This window comes from Terrapene carolina, unplaced genomic scaffold (genome assembly GCF_002925995.2).
Source record: "Terrapene carolina triunguis isolate 2854851 unplaced genomic scaffold, T_m_triunguis-2.0 Scaffold67, whole genome shotgun sequence".
Classification (NCBI taxonomy): domain Eukaryota; kingdom Metazoa; phylum Chordata; order Testudines; family Emydidae; genus Terrapene; species Terrapene triunguis.
Window position 1 is genome coordinate 25,522,255 of NW_020664418.1, and position 23,694 is coordinate 25,545,948.

The 23,694-nt window shown below is 41.9% G+C and overlaps 1 protein-coding gene across 3 annotated transcripts in view; it reads right to left on the reverse strand.

The window, feature by feature from the left end:
• MINDY2 (MINDY lysine 48 deubiquitinase 2) overlaps positions 1 to 23,694 on the reverse strand; it is a 109,394-nt gene that overhangs the window by 82,496 nt on the left and 3,204 nt on the right. For all 3 annotated transcript variants that reach the window (XR_003369637.2, XM_026648265.2, XM_026648264.2), the window contains exons 2-3: positions 10,572 to 10,629; positions 1,365 to 1,429 (exon numbers count right to left, since the gene is read on the reverse strand). Coding sequence is in view for 2 of the 3 variants with exons in the window: in XM_026648265.2 (XP_026504050.1) it covers positions 1,365 to 1,429; positions 10,572 to 10,629 (123 nt within the window). In the remaining variant the exon portion in view is untranslated. The remainder of the gene's footprint in view (positions 1 to 1,364; positions 1,430 to 10,571; positions 10,630 to 23,694) is intronic.

Below are 23,694 nucleotides of genomic sequence, written 5' to 3' on the forward strand. Positions count from 1 at the left end.
GTATACATTTATAACAAATAACCTATAAGATTACAACAAACAAAACATAAAAGAAAAATATTTCTTTCCACTCCTCTCCCATTTCATTTACTTTGTGGTCAGAGTCACAGTTTTATTGATGGTACACATCTTTCTCCAGGTCCTACAAGAGGATGTTTACCAGTATCACAAAAATCAAATCTCAAAGTGAAAATGATTCAGACAGAAGTGTGCTGTGAAACAAAAGTGAGGAATGAGCTGAGCATCCTGGGTGGTGTTGCTATCAGTCACTTCTTGAACATCAACAGGAAGCAGAAAAAGTTGCTCATTTTAAAAAGGACTTTAAAAAATTCAGAATGCATTATTGGTGCTATATCAAAGAATACATTTTCAAAAACTTCATGCAGATCATGTCCTTTTAATTTGGGTATGTATAGTGATTTTTGGTTTTAGTAAGAAAATTACTATTTGCATGCACCCCAATTGCCTCTACAGGGCAGTTTTTTAAAAAATTGTTTATAGTGACTCATCCCAAAAGGCTCCAAAAGCTCTTTTCAAACATATATGTAGGATCACGCACTTCAGATTAAATGCGGCAGTCACTCTATACTAGCAGTACCCACAACGGATTTGTTATTAAAAATACATACATGAGAGAGACACCTTTACCTCAGTTATATTTAAAAATGGAATAAGTATATTACTGTTACTAGATCAACTACTATATCCTCAATTCAAGTTAGAAGAAATAGCTATAAAACACTTCCAAGAATTCTTAAGACTTTCTGTACTACTTCTGTGATCTGGTTACAGCAGCATCTACAGATAAATTTGAAGTGATTAAATTTTCTATTCCTATCTGAATAGGGTAGGCTAATCTGAAAAGCATAGTTTTCAGTTATCACAGATTTCAGAATAAGTACCTACTACCAGTACTCCAGGGACATCTGAACTGAAAATATGAACTACTTTAAAATAAGTACAATGGAGTCTGTCATTATACTTGCTGCAGATAAAGAAACTCATTTTGCCATGGCTGATATAACAGCATGCAAAGACATTTTATTTTCTTTGCTAGCAGAGAGGGAAAGATTTAGAAGTCAGATTGAACACTAAACCCAAGGCCAATCTGTTGTTATAAACAAGAAAAAACTGTTGTCTCTTTTCAAGAAAGTGATTCGTATAGCAATAACTAATCTTCTCTACTTTAGGAGAGACTGTAAAACTAAATTTGATACTGAATAAATAAGAACAAAGGCTCTATTTTCCATACATTGGTGGATTTTACAAATTCTCAACAAAAGTAATTTAGTGAAAAATAATTAAAAAATGCTTTAGTTCATTACTGAAAAACAAACAATTGCTTTTTAGAAACCGTTTCTTACCTGCTCGTAATTTAGACGTTGAATTTCAGAAATCTCTTTTGGTTTTGCATCAAGAATATAGTCTCCTTAAAAAAAAAAAAAAAAATTTTCAAGTTATAGTTTATTCCACAACTCAAAGCTTTAGATGTACTCTTTAAAAGTTGTCTATCTTCCTGAAGCTCTTTGACAAAATGGTGGCATCTTTAAGTAACCGTCTTTAAGAAACTTACCATTGGAACAACTTCCCCAGGGTCATAGTGGATTCTCCATCACTGACATTTTTAAGGCAAGATTGGATGTTTTTGTAAAAGATATGAACTAGGAATTATTTGGGGGAAGTTCTATGACCCGTGTTACATATGACGTCAGTGATACCTTCTGAACATCTATGAATTTAAGTTTACTAATGAACTGATGAGAGCCCACTTCCTCAGAACTTTAATCATAATTGTTAGAGAAAAAGTTAAAACACATTCTTATCAGAAGTGAAACCCAAATGATAGGTAAACATTTCAGTTAGGCATGTAGCTACTCTATTTGCTGACTTTTTTTTGCCGCAAGTAGTCATTTATTCCTAGAGTTTGACAAAATATTGTTTGCAATGTTCTTTCAGTGTTTCATGAATTAATTTTTATTGGGTCCAAGATTTGCTGTTTTCTGTACCATTTTCAATGTGTCATGATGAGAGTTAAATATTAATTAATTTATCTTATGCCTTTATCCAAGGCAACAGGATTATTAAAATACAGTATGTTATATATACAAAGTTATACAGACACAAACTTGCTATTCTTACATCACACAAAAATATCCACTCCCTATTTGTATATATTTACATACGTGCTTGTAAAAATCTGGTTATACTGTTTGAATGTCTTTTAATTGTCTATTAATTTCCCATTTTTATATTTAACTTTTATAAAATATTCAATTCTTTGTTTTTATGCATTACTGTTTCTGTTCAAAATGTGTTTTTTCCCCTGGAGACACATGCAGAAGTGAAAGTTACAATTCTTCTTGCACAGCAAAATATTCCTCTTGCAATCGCAGACCAACTGAGCCCCCTGTTTAAAGAGATCTTTCCTGACAGCCAGATTGCTCATTCAGACCAAACCTTGGACTAGATGGGACACAGCCCTCTATTATCCAAGTGAAGCTGGCAAATCTCAAGTCATATTGCAAGTTTAAGCCACTAAAAGAAATAGTAACAGCAGCAAAGTGGCCACATGATAATATAACAAAGTACATGAATAAAATCAGACACCAAATTAGAAACCAATATAGATATTAAAAGAAATGTGAAATCTGAATCCTTTATGTTTTGTTAGCTTCAGATTAAATACATGTAAAAATAAAGTAATTAAACTGAATTTAATTAAAGTATAGTTTGGTTGTGTTTTATTTTAATTTCATTTTAATTTATTTTGCAATCTGATTATTTAGGCTTGCTGTAAATGTAATATGAGCAATTATATCAAAATCAAATGACACTGAAAAGTAGGGCTGTCCATTAATCAGTTAACTCACACGATTAACTCAAAAAAAATTAATCGCTATATTAAAAATTAATTGCAATTAATCGCACTTATAACACTAAAATACCAATTGTGGATGTTTTTCTACATTTTCAATATTGATTTCAATTATAATAGAATACAAAATGCACTGTGCTCACTTTATATTATTTTTGATTACAAATATATGCACTGTAAAAATGATAAAAATAGTATTTTTCATTTCACCTCATACAAGTACTGAAGTGCCATCTCTTTATCGTGAAAGTGTAATTTACAAATGCAGATATTTTTGGTTACATAACTGCACTCTAAAACAAAACAGTTTAAAACCTTAGAGCCTACAAGTCCACTCAGTCCTACTTCTTATTCTGTCAATCGTTAAGACAAACAAGTTTGTTTACATTGATGGGAGATACTGCTGCCTACTTCTTGTTTACAATGTCACCTGAAAAAAGTGATAACGGGTGTTCGCATGGCACTGTTGTAGCCGGCGTTGCAAGGCATTTACGTGCCAAATGCGCTAAAGGTTCATATGTCCCTTCCATGCTTCGGCCACCATTCCAGAGGACATGTTTCCATGCTGCTGATGTTAGTTAATAAAAAATAATGCATCAATTAAATTTGTGACTGTACTCCTTGGGGGGAGAATTGTATGTCCCCTGCTCTGTTTTACCTGCATTCTGCATATATTTCATGTTATAGCAGTCTCAGATGATGACCCAGCACATGTTTGTTTTAAGAACACTTTTACAGCAGATTTGACAAAACGCAAAGATGGTACTGATGTGAGATTTCTAAAAATAGCTATAGCACTCAACCCCAGGTTTCAGAATCTGAAGTGCTGTCCAAAATCTGGGAGGGATGAGGTGTGGAGCATGCTTTTAGAAGTCTTAAAAGAGCAACACTGTGATGTAGAAACTACAGAATCCAAACCACCAAAAAAGAAAATCAACCTTCTGCTGGTGGCATCTGATTCAGATGACGAAAATGAACAGGCGTCAGTCTGCACTACTTTGGATTGTTATCAAACAGAACCCATCATCAGCATAGAAGCAAGTCCTCTGGAATGGTGGTTGAAGCATGAAGGGACATATGAACTGTTAGCATGTACCTTGCAATGCCGGCTACAACAGTGCCATGCGAACACCTGTTATCACTTTCAGGTGACACTGTAAACAAGAAACAGGCAGCAGTATCTCCTGTCAATGTAAACAAACTTGTTTGTCTTAGCAATTGACAGAATAAGAAGTAGCACTGAGTGGACTTGTAGGCTCTAAAGTTTTACACTGTTTTGTTTTAGAGTGTAGTTACGTAACCAAAAAAAAAAAAAAAATCGCATTTGTAAATTACACTTTCACAAAAAAGAGATGCCACTTCAGTACTTGTATGAGGTGAAATGAAAAATACTATTTCTTTTATCATTTTTACAGTGCATATATTTGTAATCAAAAATAATAATATGAAGTGACTACTGTACACTTTGTATTCTGTGTTGTAATTGAAATTAATATATTTGAAAATGTAGTAAACATCCAAAAATATTTAAAATAAATGGTATTGTATTGTTGTTTAACAGAACGATTAATCTTTTTAATCGCTTGACAGCCTTACTGAAAAGTGTTTTTCAAATGGATGATCACTATGAGAAGGTGATATGGAAAATAAACACATTGTTGTATTGATAAAACAGTTCTCTTTTTTGTTAGATTTATATAAAAACAGTTTATTTTTGAATACTTCTCCTATACTGTCCACTGACTGTGTGCCTAAACCAGGGGTTGTTAACTCAGGTCCTCAGGGATCTCCCACCATCCAGATTTTTGTTTCAGACAGCAAATAATTGTTTTTATTAAAATCCATTAATTTGTGTTGCATATAGAATGCTCACGTGCCCTGGACATTTTTATGAATTAGGACATTTAAGTGTTTTATATGCAATATTAAGCAGTGTATATTTAAAACAAACTATTAAGTGCCAGTTGGATTAAAACCCTGGACTATTGGCTGTCACCAAGGACCAAAGATGATCTAACACACCAGCTGGGAAAAATCTCACTCTTTGGCCTTGAATCTCACTCTTTAGAGCTGTAAATCTCACTCTTAAGGGCAGCCAACCCTCGGCATCTCTGTTAGCTATTAATTTATCAAAGAGAACAGAAACTCCTAAAACATTTGCATAGACTTCGATTTTTAAAATGTGATGAAATAATATAGAGCAATGCCCTCACAGCACAGATCATAACCCCAGACAAATACATTCTTTAACAAAGTTAATGAGAGATCTTGAATCAATACCCAAATTGTTGTTTGGCATGAGTTACAGACCCTTTGAAACAATAAATCTGTAGACGCTTTGATAGAACATAGCAGTATCTGCTTTATAGGTTAGATTAAAACATGGTCAGACAAAATATGGATTGCTTTGAAAATTAGTATGGATTTGGTTTCAAATAGTTGTAGAATTTGACTAATGCATCCAGATCTAATAAGCTATTTAGTTTGTGTATAATACACTAATCAAAGTATATAAAAATTGAGGATATTGGCAGCAGCCAACTGGCTAGGAGTATTGCAAAGAGCCAACTCCTTTCCCCATGAGCAGTATAATCTTCCGTCTCTTGGGAGTAGGAGAGGTGTGGGGACCAACCAGACCAAAGGCTCTTGTCCCATCCCATTACTCTTTATATATGTATACACACACACACACACACACACAGAAGTTAGCTACCAGCCTTTCAAAATCCTCCCAATGTTGCTTTATTTTGCCTTGCAGCATCTTTATCCCCCAATCTCCGAGTTAATTCTTCCTTTATCAGATACTAACTCACCATCTCCTAACAGGCCCTTTGAGAAGAATGAAACAGTGGGAATTTCCTCACAACAGGCAGCTTCTTACCATAACCTGAGAAAACCTGGCAGATATTTAGCAAGGGATCCAAAAATTACTGTGTCCTCATGAAACACTTAAGGGGGACCATCTGTCATAAGAGCCTGAATCACCCCTATACTTTGATGAAGTGAGGCTACTAAGAAAAGCTGTCTTTGCAGGTAGGTGGTAAAGGGAACAGCTTGCTCAGCACTCAGAGGGGCAGAAATTCATCAGCTCTGCTAATACTTAGGCTTGGCAGAATTGAATTTTTATTTTATTGTTTTGACAGATAATATTGATGTTATTTTTAAGCATTGTTTCCAATTTTTATTATTTACATTTTCACCGTTGAGGGAAATTATGGAGGGAGGGGTCAGACAATGACAGAAGATGATGAGATTCAAAAAGTTCAAGCTTTATAACCGTTAACACCACCAACTGTCAGCATCAAATGTCAAAGTATACAAAGTAAATATCCTTAAATCAAACTAAGTTCTCAGGCAGCATTTCTCTTAAGTTTACCTATTTGCAAATTTTGATTAAGGAAATACTTTCTGGTTGGTTTGTGTGTGTACAGTGAAATTGACATTTATGACAGTTATCGAGGAAAATCTCATCCTTCCAAGTCTACTAATACTATATTGAGGTCCCAAGGATAATGGGGCTTCCAAATCAGTGGAAAAATGTGAATGAGGCCTTTAAGGAATCTTCCTGCTGTGGGATGGGGGAAAAAAAACAAAAAAAGTATGGCCCCCCTGAATAGGAGTGTGTTATGCAGATATTGCTGCTAGAAAGAACCTTATGGAGCTGATTGAAAAACTGAGATTATTTCAGAGTTAGTAAATAGTCCAGTATTGCTGAAATTGGTGATGTCAGGGGAGAAAGCTGGTGCTGAGATCCCCAAAATAAAAAATCTCTTCCATTCAGCTTTATAATTAAATCTCATGAAGGCTTCCTGCTATATAGCGGGGGAGGGATAGCTCAGTGGTTTGAGCATTGGCCTGCTAAACCCAGGGTTGTGAGTTCAATCCTTGAGGGGGCCACTTAAGGATCTGGGGCAAAATCAGTACTTGGTCCTACTAGTGAAGGCAGGGGGCCGGACTCGATCTTCCAAGGTCCCTTCCAGTTCTAGGAGATAGGATAGCTCCATTAATTATTATTATTATAGAGCAGAATGTTCTGAACCTCAGAAGAAAGCTTCTTTCTGTGGACATCATCCAGCCAACATCCTGGCTGTCAGATGTAACAGAGTTGGGTCCAGGTGTATAATCTAACTGTTGTTCTCAAAGACTACACAGACAGGGCCGGTAAGGTGATGGTGGCTGTGCTGAAACGTTCATCAGTTCTAAATACCACAACTGCCCGGCCCATACTGGAGTTTCCTCAGTACCCTTGGCATCATGGACATGGGTGGAAAGGTATGCATTAGTCTTAGTAGCCAGGCAATTAAAAAACAAACAAAAAACGACGACATCTGTCAGGGAGGATGGACTCCAACACCCTCTTAAACAGATTGTCAGACTTCTGTTGTTCTGGTCCAGGGCAAACAGATCTATTTCTGGAAATCTCCACTTGTGAAAGATGTTATGTAGGACTGAGTCTCTGACAGATCACGCATGGTAATCTGAGAACAGCCGATCAGCTGTTCTATGAAAATAATGAGACCAGGACGGCAAGGCAACCAGAGTGGTTTGGTTCAGAATGCACTAATTCCATTGCCACATGGCTACCTGATAGAGCAGGGAATGATCTTGCTCCCCTATGGCCTGTTGACATAATGCATTGTTGTGGTGAAGTCTGTCAGAACATGTTCTGTGGATCCTGAAATGCTTTTTCATGCCAGTTGGACGGTTCTAAGCTCTAGATATTTATGTAGAGAAAAGCTTTTTGAGATGTCTGAGTGTCTTGGGAGGCAGCAGGTACTGTGTTGTACACCTGATGAGGAGAGGGCTTCTTGAGGGACTGTGACCATCATGTCCATGCAGTGCCTCCTGGATAGATAAACTGATTTCAACTTCAACCATCCTTCAATAGAATGTAGGTCAAGTCTGACAATCTCGGACATAAGAGCATGAGGCCATGGGTCCTAGTAGCCTGAGACACGTTCTTACTGATGGTCTTAATTGATCTTGAAGTGGGTTGATAAAACCTATCATTATTTGGAATCTCTTGTGTAAGGTAAGCTGTCAAGGACCTGGACTCTATCAGTGTTCCTAAGAAATCTACGCTGAGTCAGTACAGTTTTTTGTCTTTTGATGTGGATCTAGTGAGGCAAACCACATTAGAATTATTTGTACTGAGTTAATCACCTGTTGTGGTGATATTCCTCGAATCCTCTAGTAGTCAAGTTATGGATGAACCTGGATTCTTTATCTCCTTAGATAATCACCACGACTATTGAATACATTAAGTGATGTGGAAAGACCAAGGGTAGGACTGGTAGCAAGATGTTCCCACCAGGAATCTGAGGTATTTCCTGTAGGCTGGCTGGACTGATATATAGAATAGGCATCTTGCAAGTCAAGAGCTGCAAATCAGTCCTGAAGATCTGAGTGAATTATAGAGGTCAAAATCACCATCCTGAACTTGAAATAACAGATTTTAAATCTTATCAGTGCTAATAACCTCGGGAGGGGACAGGAGAGTGTCTAACCTAACAAGTTTATCTAAGGGAAAAAGACATGTTTTTGTAAACAGATGATTAACTATGATTCTGACTAACACCCGCTAGCACAGTGTCCAGAGAAAAGGAGACAACTGCTGTGGCTGCGAAACAGAACCTCTGGCCATAAGAAAGAACTCAGGGACAGCTGGACCTGTTCCAACCTTTACGCCATCAGGTGAGGGGGTAAAAGGGCATGTAGGATGCAGGCAGAGCCCCACACTCTACTGCCCAAAAGAAACCATCTCACATGCATGAAGCACATGCACACCAAGAGCAAAATCCATTTAGACAATCACTCACAGAAGAATCAATCAATCCAGGGTTGTAATTCATCCTTATGAAAATGTTATAGAATATTCTCCATAGCCAGTTTACTAGTAGGGCTGCTTAAGAGTTTCTTTGTAGCATTAGCAATGGTAGAAGTGTTTTAAATCTCCATTATTATTCTTCACTGTTTGCTATATGTAATGGGTGCTGGTTACTAAATTTCATAAATAACCTCAACTCTATATGCTTAGAACAGCCTTCAAACAGTAGATTAAAATAAAGGCTACTGGGAAAAACAAACAAGAATTTTTGAATTACTGCAACTAAGAAAAATTTAATGTTTAGTGCCTCTGACTGACAAGCTGCCCCAAATTACAGATATGTATATGGCCATATAAACCATGTGATGTTTCCCATTCTTTCTTGCCATCTCCTATGGCTCTTGATAGGACAGAGATGACAGTAGCCCTCAGTTAAAATGACCTCTTACAAAACAGCCATTACCTCCCTTTGTTCCCAGCAAGTGTGAAGCAAAGCTGCTCTCAAAGAAGATGGTGTCACCTATGCCATGAGGGTCTACGATCTCCTCAGCGTGGCCTAACTTCTTTCCTATTGGGAACAACAAGAGGTGGTGGCCATTTCCTAAGAGAACAGTTCTCTGTGGAATTCCCTAAATATCAAAATTCTATTTATCAGCCTCAGTTATGAAAAGTAAAAGCAGAAAGTTACTACTAATGATAAAATGAATGTCCTCAAATGGAGCCAATGCATGAGATTTCAGTGAGTTTTAACTCTATGGGGAGTTTGAAGTCTGCTATTCCATTATTAAAATAATTCATAGTAAAGTGTTCAGACACTGGATGCTAAATTTCTTAAAGAACTCATTAAAAAAAACTTTAAAACTAATGTTATTTCAAACTAATTAACCAAATTTGGTGCAGAATGAATTGACAAATAAAAGATCAAGTGCAATAATTGTGGGAAGGATATGCTGTATTCCTTATACATAAAGTGGTTGAATTCCTGCTTTAAGAAAAAACCACCGCCACACCCCTCACAGTTCCATAATACATGCTCATAAAAAGTAAATCTAAACAGTCCATCTACACAAGTGCTTCCTACAGTAGCACAGATCCATTCATTGTATAGTGCCTAATCTTTATGTGTTTTTCCTCCTTGTTATTTTAACCCACAATAAACTATTCCCTAGGGAAGGAATGTTATAGAGAAAATCGTTCTTTTCACTTTTTCAGGTTAACTTTATACAAAAAACTGAAACATCACTCCAAAGTTATTAGGCTGGGAGGGAAGGACCTGTAGTGTCTAGAGCTTGAAATGTGTGGTGATTGAACCTTGAATATCTGAATGTTCTGGACTATCAGAGTCAGACTTGTCCTCTGGAAACAGCTGTAGATAGGTTAGAGACTGAACCTGAGAATGAAGTGGTGCCTGCAAATAAGAGACCCCATCTACCGTTCCAATTACATTAATTTTTTGCTGTTCCTGTAATTAGGAAAGAACAAGAAGGAGAAAAAGTCACTGTAGAAAATTAAAAGAAACGATTGTCTTAGTACTTTTCAGGAGATATAATATGAACAAAGCAAGGAACATGAATAAGAAAATGTCTATTGGCATCCTGGAGCATGATCCAGGCCATAAACTGGCAGCCACAGCAACATTTTACATTTAACCATGAATGTAGAGCACAGAACTTCCATTAGCAGCACCAATGAAAAGAACGAATGATAACCAAGGTAGTCTAGTATACCAGATTATATTTTGCGTAACCTATATTCAATCAAAACCTGCTGGAGAAAAAGTTATATGGAAAAATATTCTCATGTAACACTACCAAGTGATAAACTACTTTCTTAAATATAATTATAAATCTATTCTGGGTCACTACTAACCTAAATATTCCATCAGCTGTTCAGCAGTTATGATTTCCATCATTGGTGGCAGCTTGACCTGTGAAAGAAAAGGATTTTGCTTCAAAAACTGAGAAGTATATTTGAGGAAGTTTGTGTTACATTAAAATCAAAAAGTGATTTTACAAGCTCTTCTGGGCAGAGACCATACCTATATCTCTTTGTTTATACAGCACCTCGCACAAGGGGGCCCAGATCCTATAGGATACCTCTAAGGGATACCATACTATATTTCAAAAAATAGAAAATACTTTCTAGTACATGAACTAAACACACACAAGGGTGAAAGATCTCTCCGTCACAACATGAGAGTACGGTCACACAACTTAAAGGAATGACAGTTGCATACTGCTTGTGTACTGTATTTAATGTAACATGGTTAAATTATTTTTTTTTAATTGTACGTAGTGGAAAGTTAACTTGGTACATCTCTTGCTTTTCTACCATCTTTTCCTTCCTCGCTTCACTCACCTTTTCTTCTTTCCTTTTTCTTCCCCTCCAACTCCTGATCTTTCCCTAGAATGTTTTTTCTCTACTTCCTCTCCTACATTTTCCTTCCTTCTCACAAGGTCCATCCCTCTCTCTCTCATATTTCACTATTCTAAATTATCCTATCAAGCTTTTCCTCTCTCCCCTCCATCATGCAAATTCAGATATAGGATTTTATTTATTTATTTATTTTAAAGAGAATACCTAATAGCAAAAGGAATAAGCTTACTACCCAAACAGATACTAAACACTGGGCCAAATTCCTGTGGAAGTACCTAAGTGAAACCCCTCTCCATATACACACACACACACACACACACACACAAAGAATTGGTGCTGAAATCCCTGAATCTTGCTTGGAGCACCATCTTTTGTATCAGCCTCCAACTAGTAGGTGTCTTATAAATGTGAAGCTCTCACGCCAGTCTCCCAAGCCTCTGGGGCTGCTAGAAAAGAAGGAAGTCTTCTGTTTACTTCTTTACCAACTCTGAACATGGAACCCAAACCTCAATTGGAGTCATACTCCTTGGAAAATAGTTCCAGTGCCTACTTCTGCAACTGATGAAAATGAAATTCAATGGTCAGTTTCACTGCTTCCAGTGGGATTCAAAAAAAGCAGAAATGGAAACTAACAAGGCAAGTTTTCACTCCGCTGCATCTTGGCAAAACTATAAACAACATAAGCAGCACTAAAGCTCTCTGAAAACTCTGGAAGACAGAACAGCATCAGGTGACACTTATAATTTTGGAAAGGTTTCAAAACCATAAGGGCTGAAAAACCTTAATACTTGATTCTCAAGAAGCTGATGGAAGCATTTGCCTAGACAAGCAAATTTTTGAAACCTTTTAAAACTGAGCTACTTAGAATGATTAGACTTATACAACATCTCAACTTAACTGCAAATCAAATCTATTTTTATAGGGCTTCTATAACACTACAAACTAATGACTTTCAAAACCTTTGGCAAGTGTGCATACAAGATTTTTGCCAAAATGGCGCGCAGCCCTTGAGTTCTGTTGCAAGGATTTGTCTACACAGGGAAAAAGTCCAGAATAGATGGTGTAGAATAGCTATTGCTGAATAGGTATTCCACAGTAGCTCCCCATATGGATACTCTTATTTTGCGCCTTTGTGAGTTTTAGGTTAATTCATTTTAGAAATGGATTACCCCAAACTGCTAAAAGGCACTCAGTGCGGAATAAGAGCGTCCACACAAAATGTCGAAGTGGAATAGCTATTGAGATCTAAATTTGCACCCTTCTTATTTTACAGTAACTCCCCTGTATAGATAAACCCTTAAATCCCCAAGCAGCAATATTGGTCCATACTGTCTTTCACAATCTACAGCAGGCCACGAAACTATAGCTATTTTTCTGTTATGTAGACCTTCCAAGAGCTAGATGCCTGCGCTGCCTTCAAACTTGACTACAAAAACGTGCTTAGTCCTTCCCACAGAATTCAAGCAGAAGCTACAGCTAATGTAAAATAAGATCCATTTAAGCAATGTGAGCATATGGGATTACATCTGTGCTAAAGTCTCTGAACTGGCTTCTTGTTCACATCCCAACAATTCATGCTAATAATGATTATCTTTAATGCCCTGCATAGTCTAGAACTAGCCCCTGCCTCTGATGATTTGGGGGAATCTATATGTATAACTTACAAATTCTGGTTATTATGAAGTTATTGTTATGAAAATTACTGTATCATAAATGCCCTCTGTTGATGTGTACCCACCATGGTTCTAGCAGGATTGTTCACAGACCAGGGACAATGTAGAGTCATTAGAACTCAACAACCATGTATTCAGGGTAAAGTACGTTGAAACAATGGGTTTGCTTGAGCTGGAAGAGGATACCTCCTCATCCTGTCTGAAAGGAGAGGGGAAAATGGAGAGCAGAAAATTCTCCAAGCAGGACAAAAGACACCAACATACTGATGTTGGCCATAGAGGCTGGGTGGGTCAGGGGAAAATTCACAGTAAGACACAGGAAGTATAGGAAGGAGAGGGGAAGGGGATGGTCTGGCCACAGTCAGAGGAAGCAAGCTGACCTAGGAAGAGAGGCTCCATGTTTTGACAGAGAAGTCATACAGCTGCAAGGAAATAATCCTGGATCCCATAGAGGACCCTGTCCACAGTCGAAAGAATGCTCTGGAGTGGTGAGGAAACTCAGGCAGGGAAATGCATGTAGGGATGATTATTTTTATAGATCTGTGTATTTCTCATGCGATTAAGTAAGAAGCAATGTGTTAGAATTCTGTGCAAAGTGTCTGTGTGTTACTTGTTACACCTACCATGTAGCCCCTTGAAGAGGTAAAGCAGAAGGCTTGCCTCTTCAGGTGGAGTTTGGGAGAGGGTTACTTAAGCCACAGGTGAGTCAGCACTGCTCCATTTCTGTGAAGAGGTAACACACAATTGGTGCCCAGGACATGTGCCAAACAGGCCAAGAGAAGAAACAGTGCTGCAGTCTATTGATGTGCAGGCAAGTAAGTGTCTGGATCGTCTCACAGAAATCTGGTGGGCCACCAAAAGGGTGAGCTCAACCACATCTAAGACACTTCCTCTCAACGTGGCAGTTAAATATTTTGGCTAGAAAGTACTTAGAGCCTAAATAAAACAGTTACTCATTTTCTTGTAACTGTTGTTCTTCGAGATGTATTGTTCATGTCCATTCCAATCAGATGTGCGCGCGCTGCATGCACAACAGCCGGAAGATTTATCCTCTAGCAGTATCAGCAGGGTTGGCCTGGGCGCCCTCTGGAGTAGCATCTTCATGGCGCCCAATATAGGGCCCAGCCGAGCTGACCCCCCGTCAGTTGCTTCTTGGTGCTGACAGAGGGGTAGGAGGGAGGGTATTGGAATGGACATGAACACCACATCTCGAAGAACAACAGCACAAGGACGGCACACCAGCTCAGGAACTGGATCCACCCCCACCTTGCCTTCTCATCATGACTATCCCCTTTCTGCCCTGCCTGGGCCCATATTACATTGGACCATTGGGTACTATGCACAGTAGAAAGGGGATATTCGCTCCAATTTTCTGCCTGCCCATCTGCCCTTCCACCCCCATCTCTCTTCAGGTACCCTTCTCATGAGCAATTCCTTATACAACTCCCTACTCCTTTTGCTGGGAAGATGTTCCTCGGGAGCTCAGGGGGCAAGGGCTTCTATTCCCAGTATCTCCTAATTCCTTCAAAAGGCCTATTTCTGGCCCGAGGAAGGCTTGGTCTGGCCAGAGCCATGGTCTGAAGATGGGTGCAGCCTCTTCCTGCCACTCTATTCCTCCTCTGGGAACCATCCTGTCGGTTTTGCTGGTAAAACTGCAGAGGAGGTTGCGGTCTGAAATGCCTGTGCTGCATGGCGGGGGGGGTGTATGCCCAGGAACTTTAGGGTGGTCTTCAAGTCTTTTGAACTGTGCAGTCTACTGTCCGTCTTTTCAGGGACTAGGGCCTGACCTTCAAAAGGGTAGGTCTTAAATGGTCTGTTGGATTTCATGAGGTGGCCCGGAGCCAAGAGGACCTTCTCATGGCCACCCCTGTAGCCATGGTTTGGGTGGCTGCGGCATCAAGAGCAGCCTGCAAAGAGGCCCTATCAATAAGTTTGCCTTCCTTCAGACCAAGGCATTAAATTCAGAACGGGAGTCTGGTAGTAGTAGCAGCTCGGCAAACTTGGCCATCGCTCTGCAGGTGTTAAAGGAGTACCTACTAATGATGGTCTGTTGGTTTGCAATGCAGAGCTTCAAACCACTGGTAGAGTAGCCTTTCCTCCCAGACAAGTCCACCGTTTTCATCTCCTGATTTTTAGGGGAGGGTCCCTGAAGCCCCTGGTGCTTCCTTTGGTTTGCAGCATGTACCACCAAGGAGTCAGGTGGAGGATGAGTATAGAGATGCTCGTATCCCTTTGAGGGGACGAAATAGCGTCTGTCATTTCTCTTCGCTGTAGGGGGCAAAGAGGCCGGAGTCTCCCACAAAGTTTTTGTGGTCTCATTTATAGTTTTGATGAGTGGCAGTACAATATGTGAAGGCCCAGAGGGGGCAAGGATGTCCACCACGGGATCAGCATCCTCTACCAATTCCTCTGCCTGGATCCCCAGGTTTTGGGCCACCCTGTGCAACAACTGTTGTAGGACCCTTCTATCCTCTAAGGCCAGGGCCGTTGAAGAGCCTGCAACAGCCTCATCTGGTGAGGATGAGAGCACCGACACATGGCCTTGGTAACTGCCCTCGGCACTAAGAGGGTCACATTGTTCGCGGGGCTGGTGTGCCGATGGTGCCAAGATGGTTGCTGGTGCCCAAGTCAGAGCAGCATGCGGAGGCACCGGCATTGTCACCGAGATAGTCTCAGTGCCAGGTGCTGCGAGGGGGATCAAGGATGCCGACTTGACTGACGCAGACCTGGGTCTCGACGCCTGGCTCTGACCCTGGGCCTCTTGATAAGCCCAGGGAGTCCAGAAAGCCACTGAGCTGGTGGTTGCCATTGAGGTGACCACGATGCCAGAGGAAGCTGGCAGTGACGCCTAGATCTAGATCTCCTGCTGCTGGACCTATCTCCAAAAAAGAAGACCACGGAGGAGCAGTACTGGGTGGTGCTGATGTGTGGTGCTGGGCCTCTGGGGACTGGTGCGGTTCCCCCACGTGTGGCCGGCACTGGGGAGTGGCGTGCCAGAGATGGGGAGCGGTGTGACATCATCGCTGGCTTGCCCCTAGATGGAATAGTGGCCAGGTTATCACCAGTGCCTCATCCCTCCTTGGAGAAGGCGGTGCCATCAGGCAAATAAGGTCCTGCGCTGCCTCAAAAGTCTCCGGAGTGGAGGGGAGTTGAATGTCCTGGCCATGATGGTCCGGAGAATGGTAGTGGGCCAGACTCGACTGAACCCCTTGTGGGGCAGGAGTTGACAAGCCCCTGGGAGCTGCTGGGCCCGAAGTAGGCTGGGTGGGCTCAGGTCTCCTTGCCGCTGGCTCCTTAGGCTTAGGACAGGAAGAGCGCCCTCTCTCCTGCCTCTTTCTTCTGGGGGCACTGGGGACAAAGATCAGCACCTGCCAGAAGTCTTTTGTTCAGCACCATGTCGGTGCTGGGACTCCTTAGCCTCCTTTCTTGGTGCTGACTCACACGCCAGTGCGCTGTGCACCGAGGAGGTGGTGCTCGGCACAGGCTCTGCTAACCCAGGGTCGGACTCTGGGTGGAGGGCTGCCTCCATGAGGATAATTCTGAGGCTCTGCTCACGACCCTTAAGGGCCCTCGTCCGAAACCCTTTACAAATGCGGCTCTTGTCCTTTTGGTGACTCTCGCCGAGACACTTCCAACAAGAAGTGTGCAGGTCACTTTTTGGCATCAGTTTACCGCACACTTCACAAGATTTGAAACCTGGCGACCGAGGCATGCCCCGGTGTCGGAGAAGAAAAGGGCGGGGGAGAGAAGGACCTCGTAACTGAAACTAACTAACTAACTATAGTTAGTTAGGGAGCTGGCGAACAGGGATGCTGTTCCAGGAAGAAAGACTTCTAAGCAGAGATGGGGTCCACCTATCGAGGAAGGGGAAGAGCATATCTGGATACAGACTGGCTAACCTAGTGAGGAGGGCATTAAACTAGGTTTGAAGGGGGCAGGTGATCAAAGCCCACAGGCAAGAACATGGAGACCTGGGAGAAGGTTTGGAATTTGGAGGGAGCATGGGCTGTTATAGCAGGGATAAAGAGACAAGATAGAACTGGAGGGGGGAGGGAAATCAAATCTTAGATGTCTGTATACTAATGCAAGAAGTATGGAGAATAAGCAGGAAGAACTCGAAATGCTAGTAAACAAACAAAACTATGACATAGTTGGCATCACAGAGACCTGGTGGGATAATACGCATGACTGGAATGTTGGTATAGAAGGGTACAGCTTGCTCAGGAAGGACTGGTCAGGAAAAAAGGGAGGAGGTGTAGCCTTATATATTAAAAATGTATATACTTGGACTGAGATTGAGATGGAAATAGGAGAGAAACTTGTTGAAAGTCTCTGGGTAAGGATAAAAGGAGTAAAAAACAAGGGTGATGCCACGGTAGGGGTCTACTACAGACCACCTAACTGGGAAGAAGAGGCTTTTTTTTAAACAGCTGACAAAATCATCCAAAGCACAGGACTTGGTAGTGATGGAATTCAACTACCCAGACATCTGTTAGTAAAATAATACAGCAGGGCACAGATTATCCAACAAGTTCTTGGAATGTATTGGAGACAATTTTTTATTTCAGAAGGCCGAGACAGTAACCAGGGAGAGGCTGTTCTAGATTTGATTTTGACAAATAGGGAGGAACTGGCTGAGAATTTGAAAGTGGAAGGCAGCTTGGGTGAAAGTGATCATGAAATTATGAGTTCAAGATTCTAAGGAATGGTAGGAGGGAGAACAGCAAAATAAAGACAATGGATTTCAAGGCAGCAGACTTCAGCAAACTCAGGGAGTTGGTAGGTAAGATCCTACGGGAAGCAAGTCTAAGGGGAAAAATAATAGAAGACAGTTGGCAGTTTTTCACCACCTGGATCGATCGGTCTTCAGCTGTTGTTAAGACTGCGCCAATCACAACACGTCCGCCATTCTTCTCGCATTCTTGCCTTTCTTCTCCACGTTCGTCCGAAACGTTTTACAATGTCATCTTCCCATCTTCTTGGAGGCCGACCAGGTGGTCTTTTCTGTTCTTGCGGGTACAACACGGCAGTTTTTCAAAGAGACATTATTAAGGGCACAAGAGCAAACTATCCCACTGCGTAAGAAAGATAGGAAGTAGGGCAAGAGACACCGCTGGTTTAACTAGGAGATCTTCAATGATCTAAAAATTAAAAAAAAAAAAGAGTCCTACAAAAAGTGGAAACTAGGTCAAATTACAAAGGATAAATATAAACAAATAACACAAGTATGTAGGGACAAAATTAGAAAGGCCAAGTCACAAAATGAGATCAAACTAGCTAGAAATATAATGGATAACAAGAAAACATTCTACAAATACATTAGAAGCAAGAGGAAGACCAAGGACAGGGTAGGCCGGTTACTCAATGAGGGGAGAAAAACAGTAACAGAAAATGTGGAAATGGCAGAGGTGCTTAATGACTTCTGTATCTTGGTTTTCACCAAGAAGGTTGGTGGTGACTGGAGGTCTAACATAGTGAATATCAGTGAAAATGAGGTAGGATCAGAAGAGGCTAAAATAGGGAAAGAACAAGTTAAAAATTATTTGGACAAATTAGATGTCTTCAAGCCACCAGGGCCTGATGAAATGCATCCTTGAATACTCAAGGAGCTGTCTGAGGAGATATCTGAGCCATTAGAGATTATCTTTGAGAAGTCATGGAAGACGGGAGAGATTCCAGAAGACTGGAAAAGGGCAAATATAGTTCCCATCTATAAAGAGGGAAATAAGGAAAACCCAGGGAATTACAGACCAGTCAGCTTAACTTCTGTACCCGGAGAGATAATGGAGCAAATAATTAAGCAATCAATTTGCAAACATCTAGAAGATAACAAGGTGATAAGTAACAGTCAGCATGGATTTGTCAAAAACAAATTGTGTCAAACCAACCCGATAGCTTTCTTTGACAGAATAACAAGCCTTGTGGATGGAGGGGTGTAGTGAGGCGGTGTGGCTCCCCACCGCCCCGGAGAGGGAAGAGCCCGTCCCTCAGAGGGTCAGGCGGCGACCCGGAAGTATAAAGGCTCGCCCTCAGAGGTCAGTAAGGCCCCAGCCACCGGAGAGACCAGATGTCTCCAGCCTAGCTCGTGACTGGGAAAACTCCGCGGCCCAAGGCGGCCGCCAGGACTGGCCAGGCCCGCCCTGTGCCCACTACCCGGAGGAGTTGCCGGGCCTGCCACTCGCCCGCTACCCGGAGGAGTTGCCGGGCCTGCCACTCGCCCGCTACCCGGAGGAACCTATGGTGCTGGATCCCCCAGAGGACAACACCCAGTCCCAGGTACTACCCGAGGGGGAGTCTGGAAGTAGCCCGGGGGCAGCCGACCCTAGTCTGGCTGCAGCACTGCCAGAGCCCATGTCAGTGTGTTGCGGCCAGGATCCCCACTGACTAAGCAGCGAGTCTTCTGCCGCTGCTAGGGCCCCGGGCTGGGACGCAGTGGAGTGGGAGGGCCTGCGTCCCCCCTGCCACCCAACCTGTGGGTGGCAGTCTCCCCCTCTCCCAGGCCTTTGGAGGCTTGGGGCCTACTGTTGTTTCTCAGCACTGCCTGAGGGGTTGAGCTCTGACTCTGCACTGCCCCGCCCTGACCTAGGGCCTGGGCTTACTATTAATTGTACTGTTGTTGCTCAGCCCTGATTGCGGGCCTGAGCCCTGACCCATTGTTACCCCAACCTGACCCAGGGCCTGGGCTCCCTACTGTTTATACTGTGGTTGCTCAGCCCTGCCTGAGGGCCTCAGCTCTGACTCTGCATTGCCCCGCCCTGACCTAGGGCCTGGGCCTGCTATTAATTGTACTGCTCCTGCTTAGCCCTGCCTGAGGGTCTGAGCCCGTGACTCATTGTTGCCCGCCCTGGCCTGGGCTTCCATTGTTTTTCAGTTAGCGCAAGGGCTGCCGAGGGAGACCCCCGCGGACAGACTAATTCCCCAAACAATAACTGTATGTAGGGAGCCGGTGTGGTTCCCCGCTGCTCCAGAGAGGGTTGAGCCCCGGTTAACCCTTTTACAGGGGGAAAGCGGTAGACGTGATATATCTTGACTTTAGTAAAGCTTTTGATACAGTCTGGCATGACCTTCTCATAAACAAACTACGGAAATGCAACCTAGATGGAGCTACTATAAGGTGGGTGCGCAAAGGGTTACAGAGAGTATTTATCAGTAATTATCCGTGGTTCACAGTCATGCTGGAAGGGCATAATGAGTGGGGTCCCGCAGGGAACAGTTCTGGGTCCGGTTCTGTTCAATATCTTCATCAGTGATTTAGATAATGGCATTCAGAGTACACTTATAAAGTCTGCAGATGATACCAAGCTGGGAGAGGTTGCAAGTGCTTTGGAGGATAGGATAATTCTAAATGATCCGGACAAACTGAAGAAACGGTCTGAAAGTAAACAGGATGAAATTAAATAAGGACAAATGCAAAGTACTCCACTTAGGAAGGAACAATCAGTTGCACATATACAAAATGGGAAATGACTGCCTAGGAAGGAGTACTTTGGAAAGGGATCTGGGGGTCATAGGGTCACAAGCTAAATATGAGTCAATAGTGTAAGGCTGTTGCAAAAAAAGGGAACATCATTCTGGGATGTATTAGCAGGAGTGTTGTAAGCAAGACAAGAAGTAATTCTTCCACTCCACACTACACTGATTAGGCCTCAACTGGAGTATTGTGTCCAATTCTGGGTGCCACATTTCAGGAAGGATGTGGACAAATTGGAGAGAGTCCAGAGAAGAGCAACAAAAATTATTAAAGGTCTAGAAAACATGACCTATGAGGGAAGATTGAAAAAAAATGGGTTTTTTTAGTCTGGAAAAGAAAAGACTGAGGGGGGAGATAACAGTTTTCAAGTATGTAAAAGGCTGTTACAAGGAGGAGGGAGAAAAATTGTTCTTAACCTCCGAGGATAGGACAAGAAGCAATGGGCTTAAATTGCAGCAAGGGAGATTTAGGTCAGACATTAGGAAAAACTTCCTAACTGTCAGGGTGATTAAGCATTGGAATAAATTGCCTAGGGAGACTGTGGAATCTCCATCATTGGGGATTTTTAAGAGCAGGTTAGACAAACATCTGTCAGGGATGGTCTAGATAATACTTGGTCCTGCCATGAGTGCAGGGGACGGGACTAGATGACCTCTTGAGGTCCATTCCAGTCTTATGACTCTATGAATCCTGTATATTAACCTGGTTATTTAGATGTTTTCTGTATCACTATATTGATTTAACACATCAGGAGAGTCTGAAAAAAAAAAAAAAACAGGCAAGAAGGGAAGGAATGGCTTAAGAAAAACTACATCTCTGCAAACACATGAGGGTTAAGGAACAATGCCATGATTAACTTTGAAGATTTTGCCCCCTCTGCAGCTAATCCACAAAACTCCTGTAAGCACAGGACATGAAAGACTTCTGGCAGGTTAAAGGAACATTCCCAAGAGAATCGGGTAATTATCAAGGGGAGGGACTAGAGAGACCAGATGGGGTGCCTGAAGAAGTTAGGCGTACCCAGATTACCGTCAGAGGATGGTAAGCCTTTAGGTAAATTAGGCATGGGCGTTAACTGTTTTAAAATCCTCTTTTCTAAATGTTTTGCTCTTATTGCTAAAATAAATAATACATTGGTTTTAAGAAGTCTGATCACCATATGCTTCTGTTCAGACTCCTGAAAGGAAGAACCACAAGTGTATGAAGTCAGTCAGACCTGCTAGGTAAGAACAGTTGATAACACAGGATATTGTAGCCCTGGGTCTACTTTAAGAGTGGGAGAGTTGTGGAATTCCACCCCAGGATAGGTAAAAGCACAAGTCACCTGAGGGGATGCACTCAAGAAAGGCACAGAGATGCTGTTAGCCCTGTAACCATGACATACCCCTTACTCTGAGTTGCTGTAAACGTTATTTACAATAGTTTGAAACCATAACATGTTTGTCTATAGGGTGACCAGATTTTCAAGGTAAACACAAACACCTATGGAGGTAAAGGGTTTGGTGGGTGAAGAAAGGAGGAGAGAGACCACTGTTCTATTCTCTATATGTTAATCTTTCTTCCCTCTCCCCCCCACTTTTTCTTCTCCCTACACCCTTGCTGCATTCTGCTCTGCATTTCTGCTCTAGATATCTCTCCCTAACAGTACGCTCAATCTCTTTATCCTAACTCTCAGTCTTTAGTCCCTTGTTCCCATCCCCACAATTCCCTGCCACAAATCGAGTTTTCACCCATGGTGTAGGGAAAGTGAGCAGAATGTGGACGCCTATCCTCAGCCTGGATCAGTAGCCAGCTACATACAAATGTGGTGAAGATCAGCTGCCAATAAGCTTGCCACTCTCACCAGTGTCAACATATATCTGATTATAGTTTGGGAGGGGGTGGTGGGGAAGTAAAGCAAGTGGGGGGGGGGGGGGGGGACAGGGAGGAAAAAAGGGGAGGGGGGGGGGGGGGGAGCGGCACATTAACCAGGAGATTTAATTAAATGTAGGGGGGCAATATTACTGTACAACAAATTAAGTGGAGGTCTCTGAAATGCATGCATGCTCACTCAGTCTGCAATCAATTTCACCAATTTAGCTGGCTAGCAGCGACTTCAGGTAGCCAATCTGCTGGGACTTACATAAATCAGGACAGAACTCGCTTCTGTAATACTAACAGGAATATTAGGACAGGCCCTGAAATTAGAGAGACTTTGGATTTTTCAGGGAAACACTGTTACCTTATTTATAAAATCAGAGATTACACTATTCACTCATATAAATACATAGTGGCACATGATCATAGTGCACAAAAGTCAAGTACAATTTTGGGTGGAGTGTAAGAGTTAATTATACATACATATTATACATTGTAATAATTGGGGCATCACAGGTTTTACTCCAACTGTGAGTTTAACTGCTGGAAAGTAGGTAAAGGTTCATAAACTGTCCCAATTATCTGTTATATAAAATTGTTTAAAAATAAATGCAAAAGACAGTCTACTAAGGCCAGCCAAGGACTGTGTTAAGGTCACTTCTGGTAAACAAGAGGAGTATGGAACCAGAAATCAACAGACCCAATTTGGTTCTGCAAAAATTAAGCCTAATTGGTGGACAAAATAATGAGGAGGGGCTATTCCACTCAACATCCCATTTTTGAGGTCCCTAAGAAGAGACTTTGGGGGGTGAGATAGTAATGGAAAATTTTTGTTGTGAAACCCAGATCTTGGCACACCAATGGGAACCTCCAGTGCTCCCCCTTTTTATCCCTCCACTATCTTCCTCCTGTACTCTCTCTGTTTCAACTTTTCCACTCAATCCTAAAACCAACTGCACCGCATAGCACCAGCATGACAAGATGAGGCAGCCCACCTCTGTCCAGCCTTAGAAGGAGCAGTGAAGGAGAGGAACCTGACAAGGTCAGGCAAATTACATCCCTGACCAGGAAAGTAAGCCAGGATCCAGAGCAACAGCTGTTGTGGGCAACCTGCCAGCCCCAAAGCATCCATCCATAACTGACTAGCCATCTTGTATCTGAAAAAACAACAAAAAAGCCATATTCCCCCCACCTTTTACTATGCTATCTCTTCATTTCCTGTGTGTCCCTCTGTTTTGTCAAAAGCAGAAAAGTACGGCCAGCTGCGAGGCCGCCCAGTGCGGCCAGACGGTGGGGTCAGCCACATTGGCTGCTGCAGAAGTCACGGACTCCATGACTTCCGCGACCTCAGTGACAGACACGGAGCCCTAGTCATAATGACTGCACCCTTCTTTCTAATGAGAAATGAAATATATGACTAGACTATATTTAGGAGGTATCTTTCCTCATGATTTTTACCAAAAAAAACCCCACCAATAATTGTTGGATTAACAACACTTATCTTTGTCTAATTAAAACAAAATCCCTCTATTTAGTAGGGGAATACGGTTTCTTAATACAAACATCCTAATCTGGGGTTTCATCATATAAATACGGCACGAAAACACTTCACTCT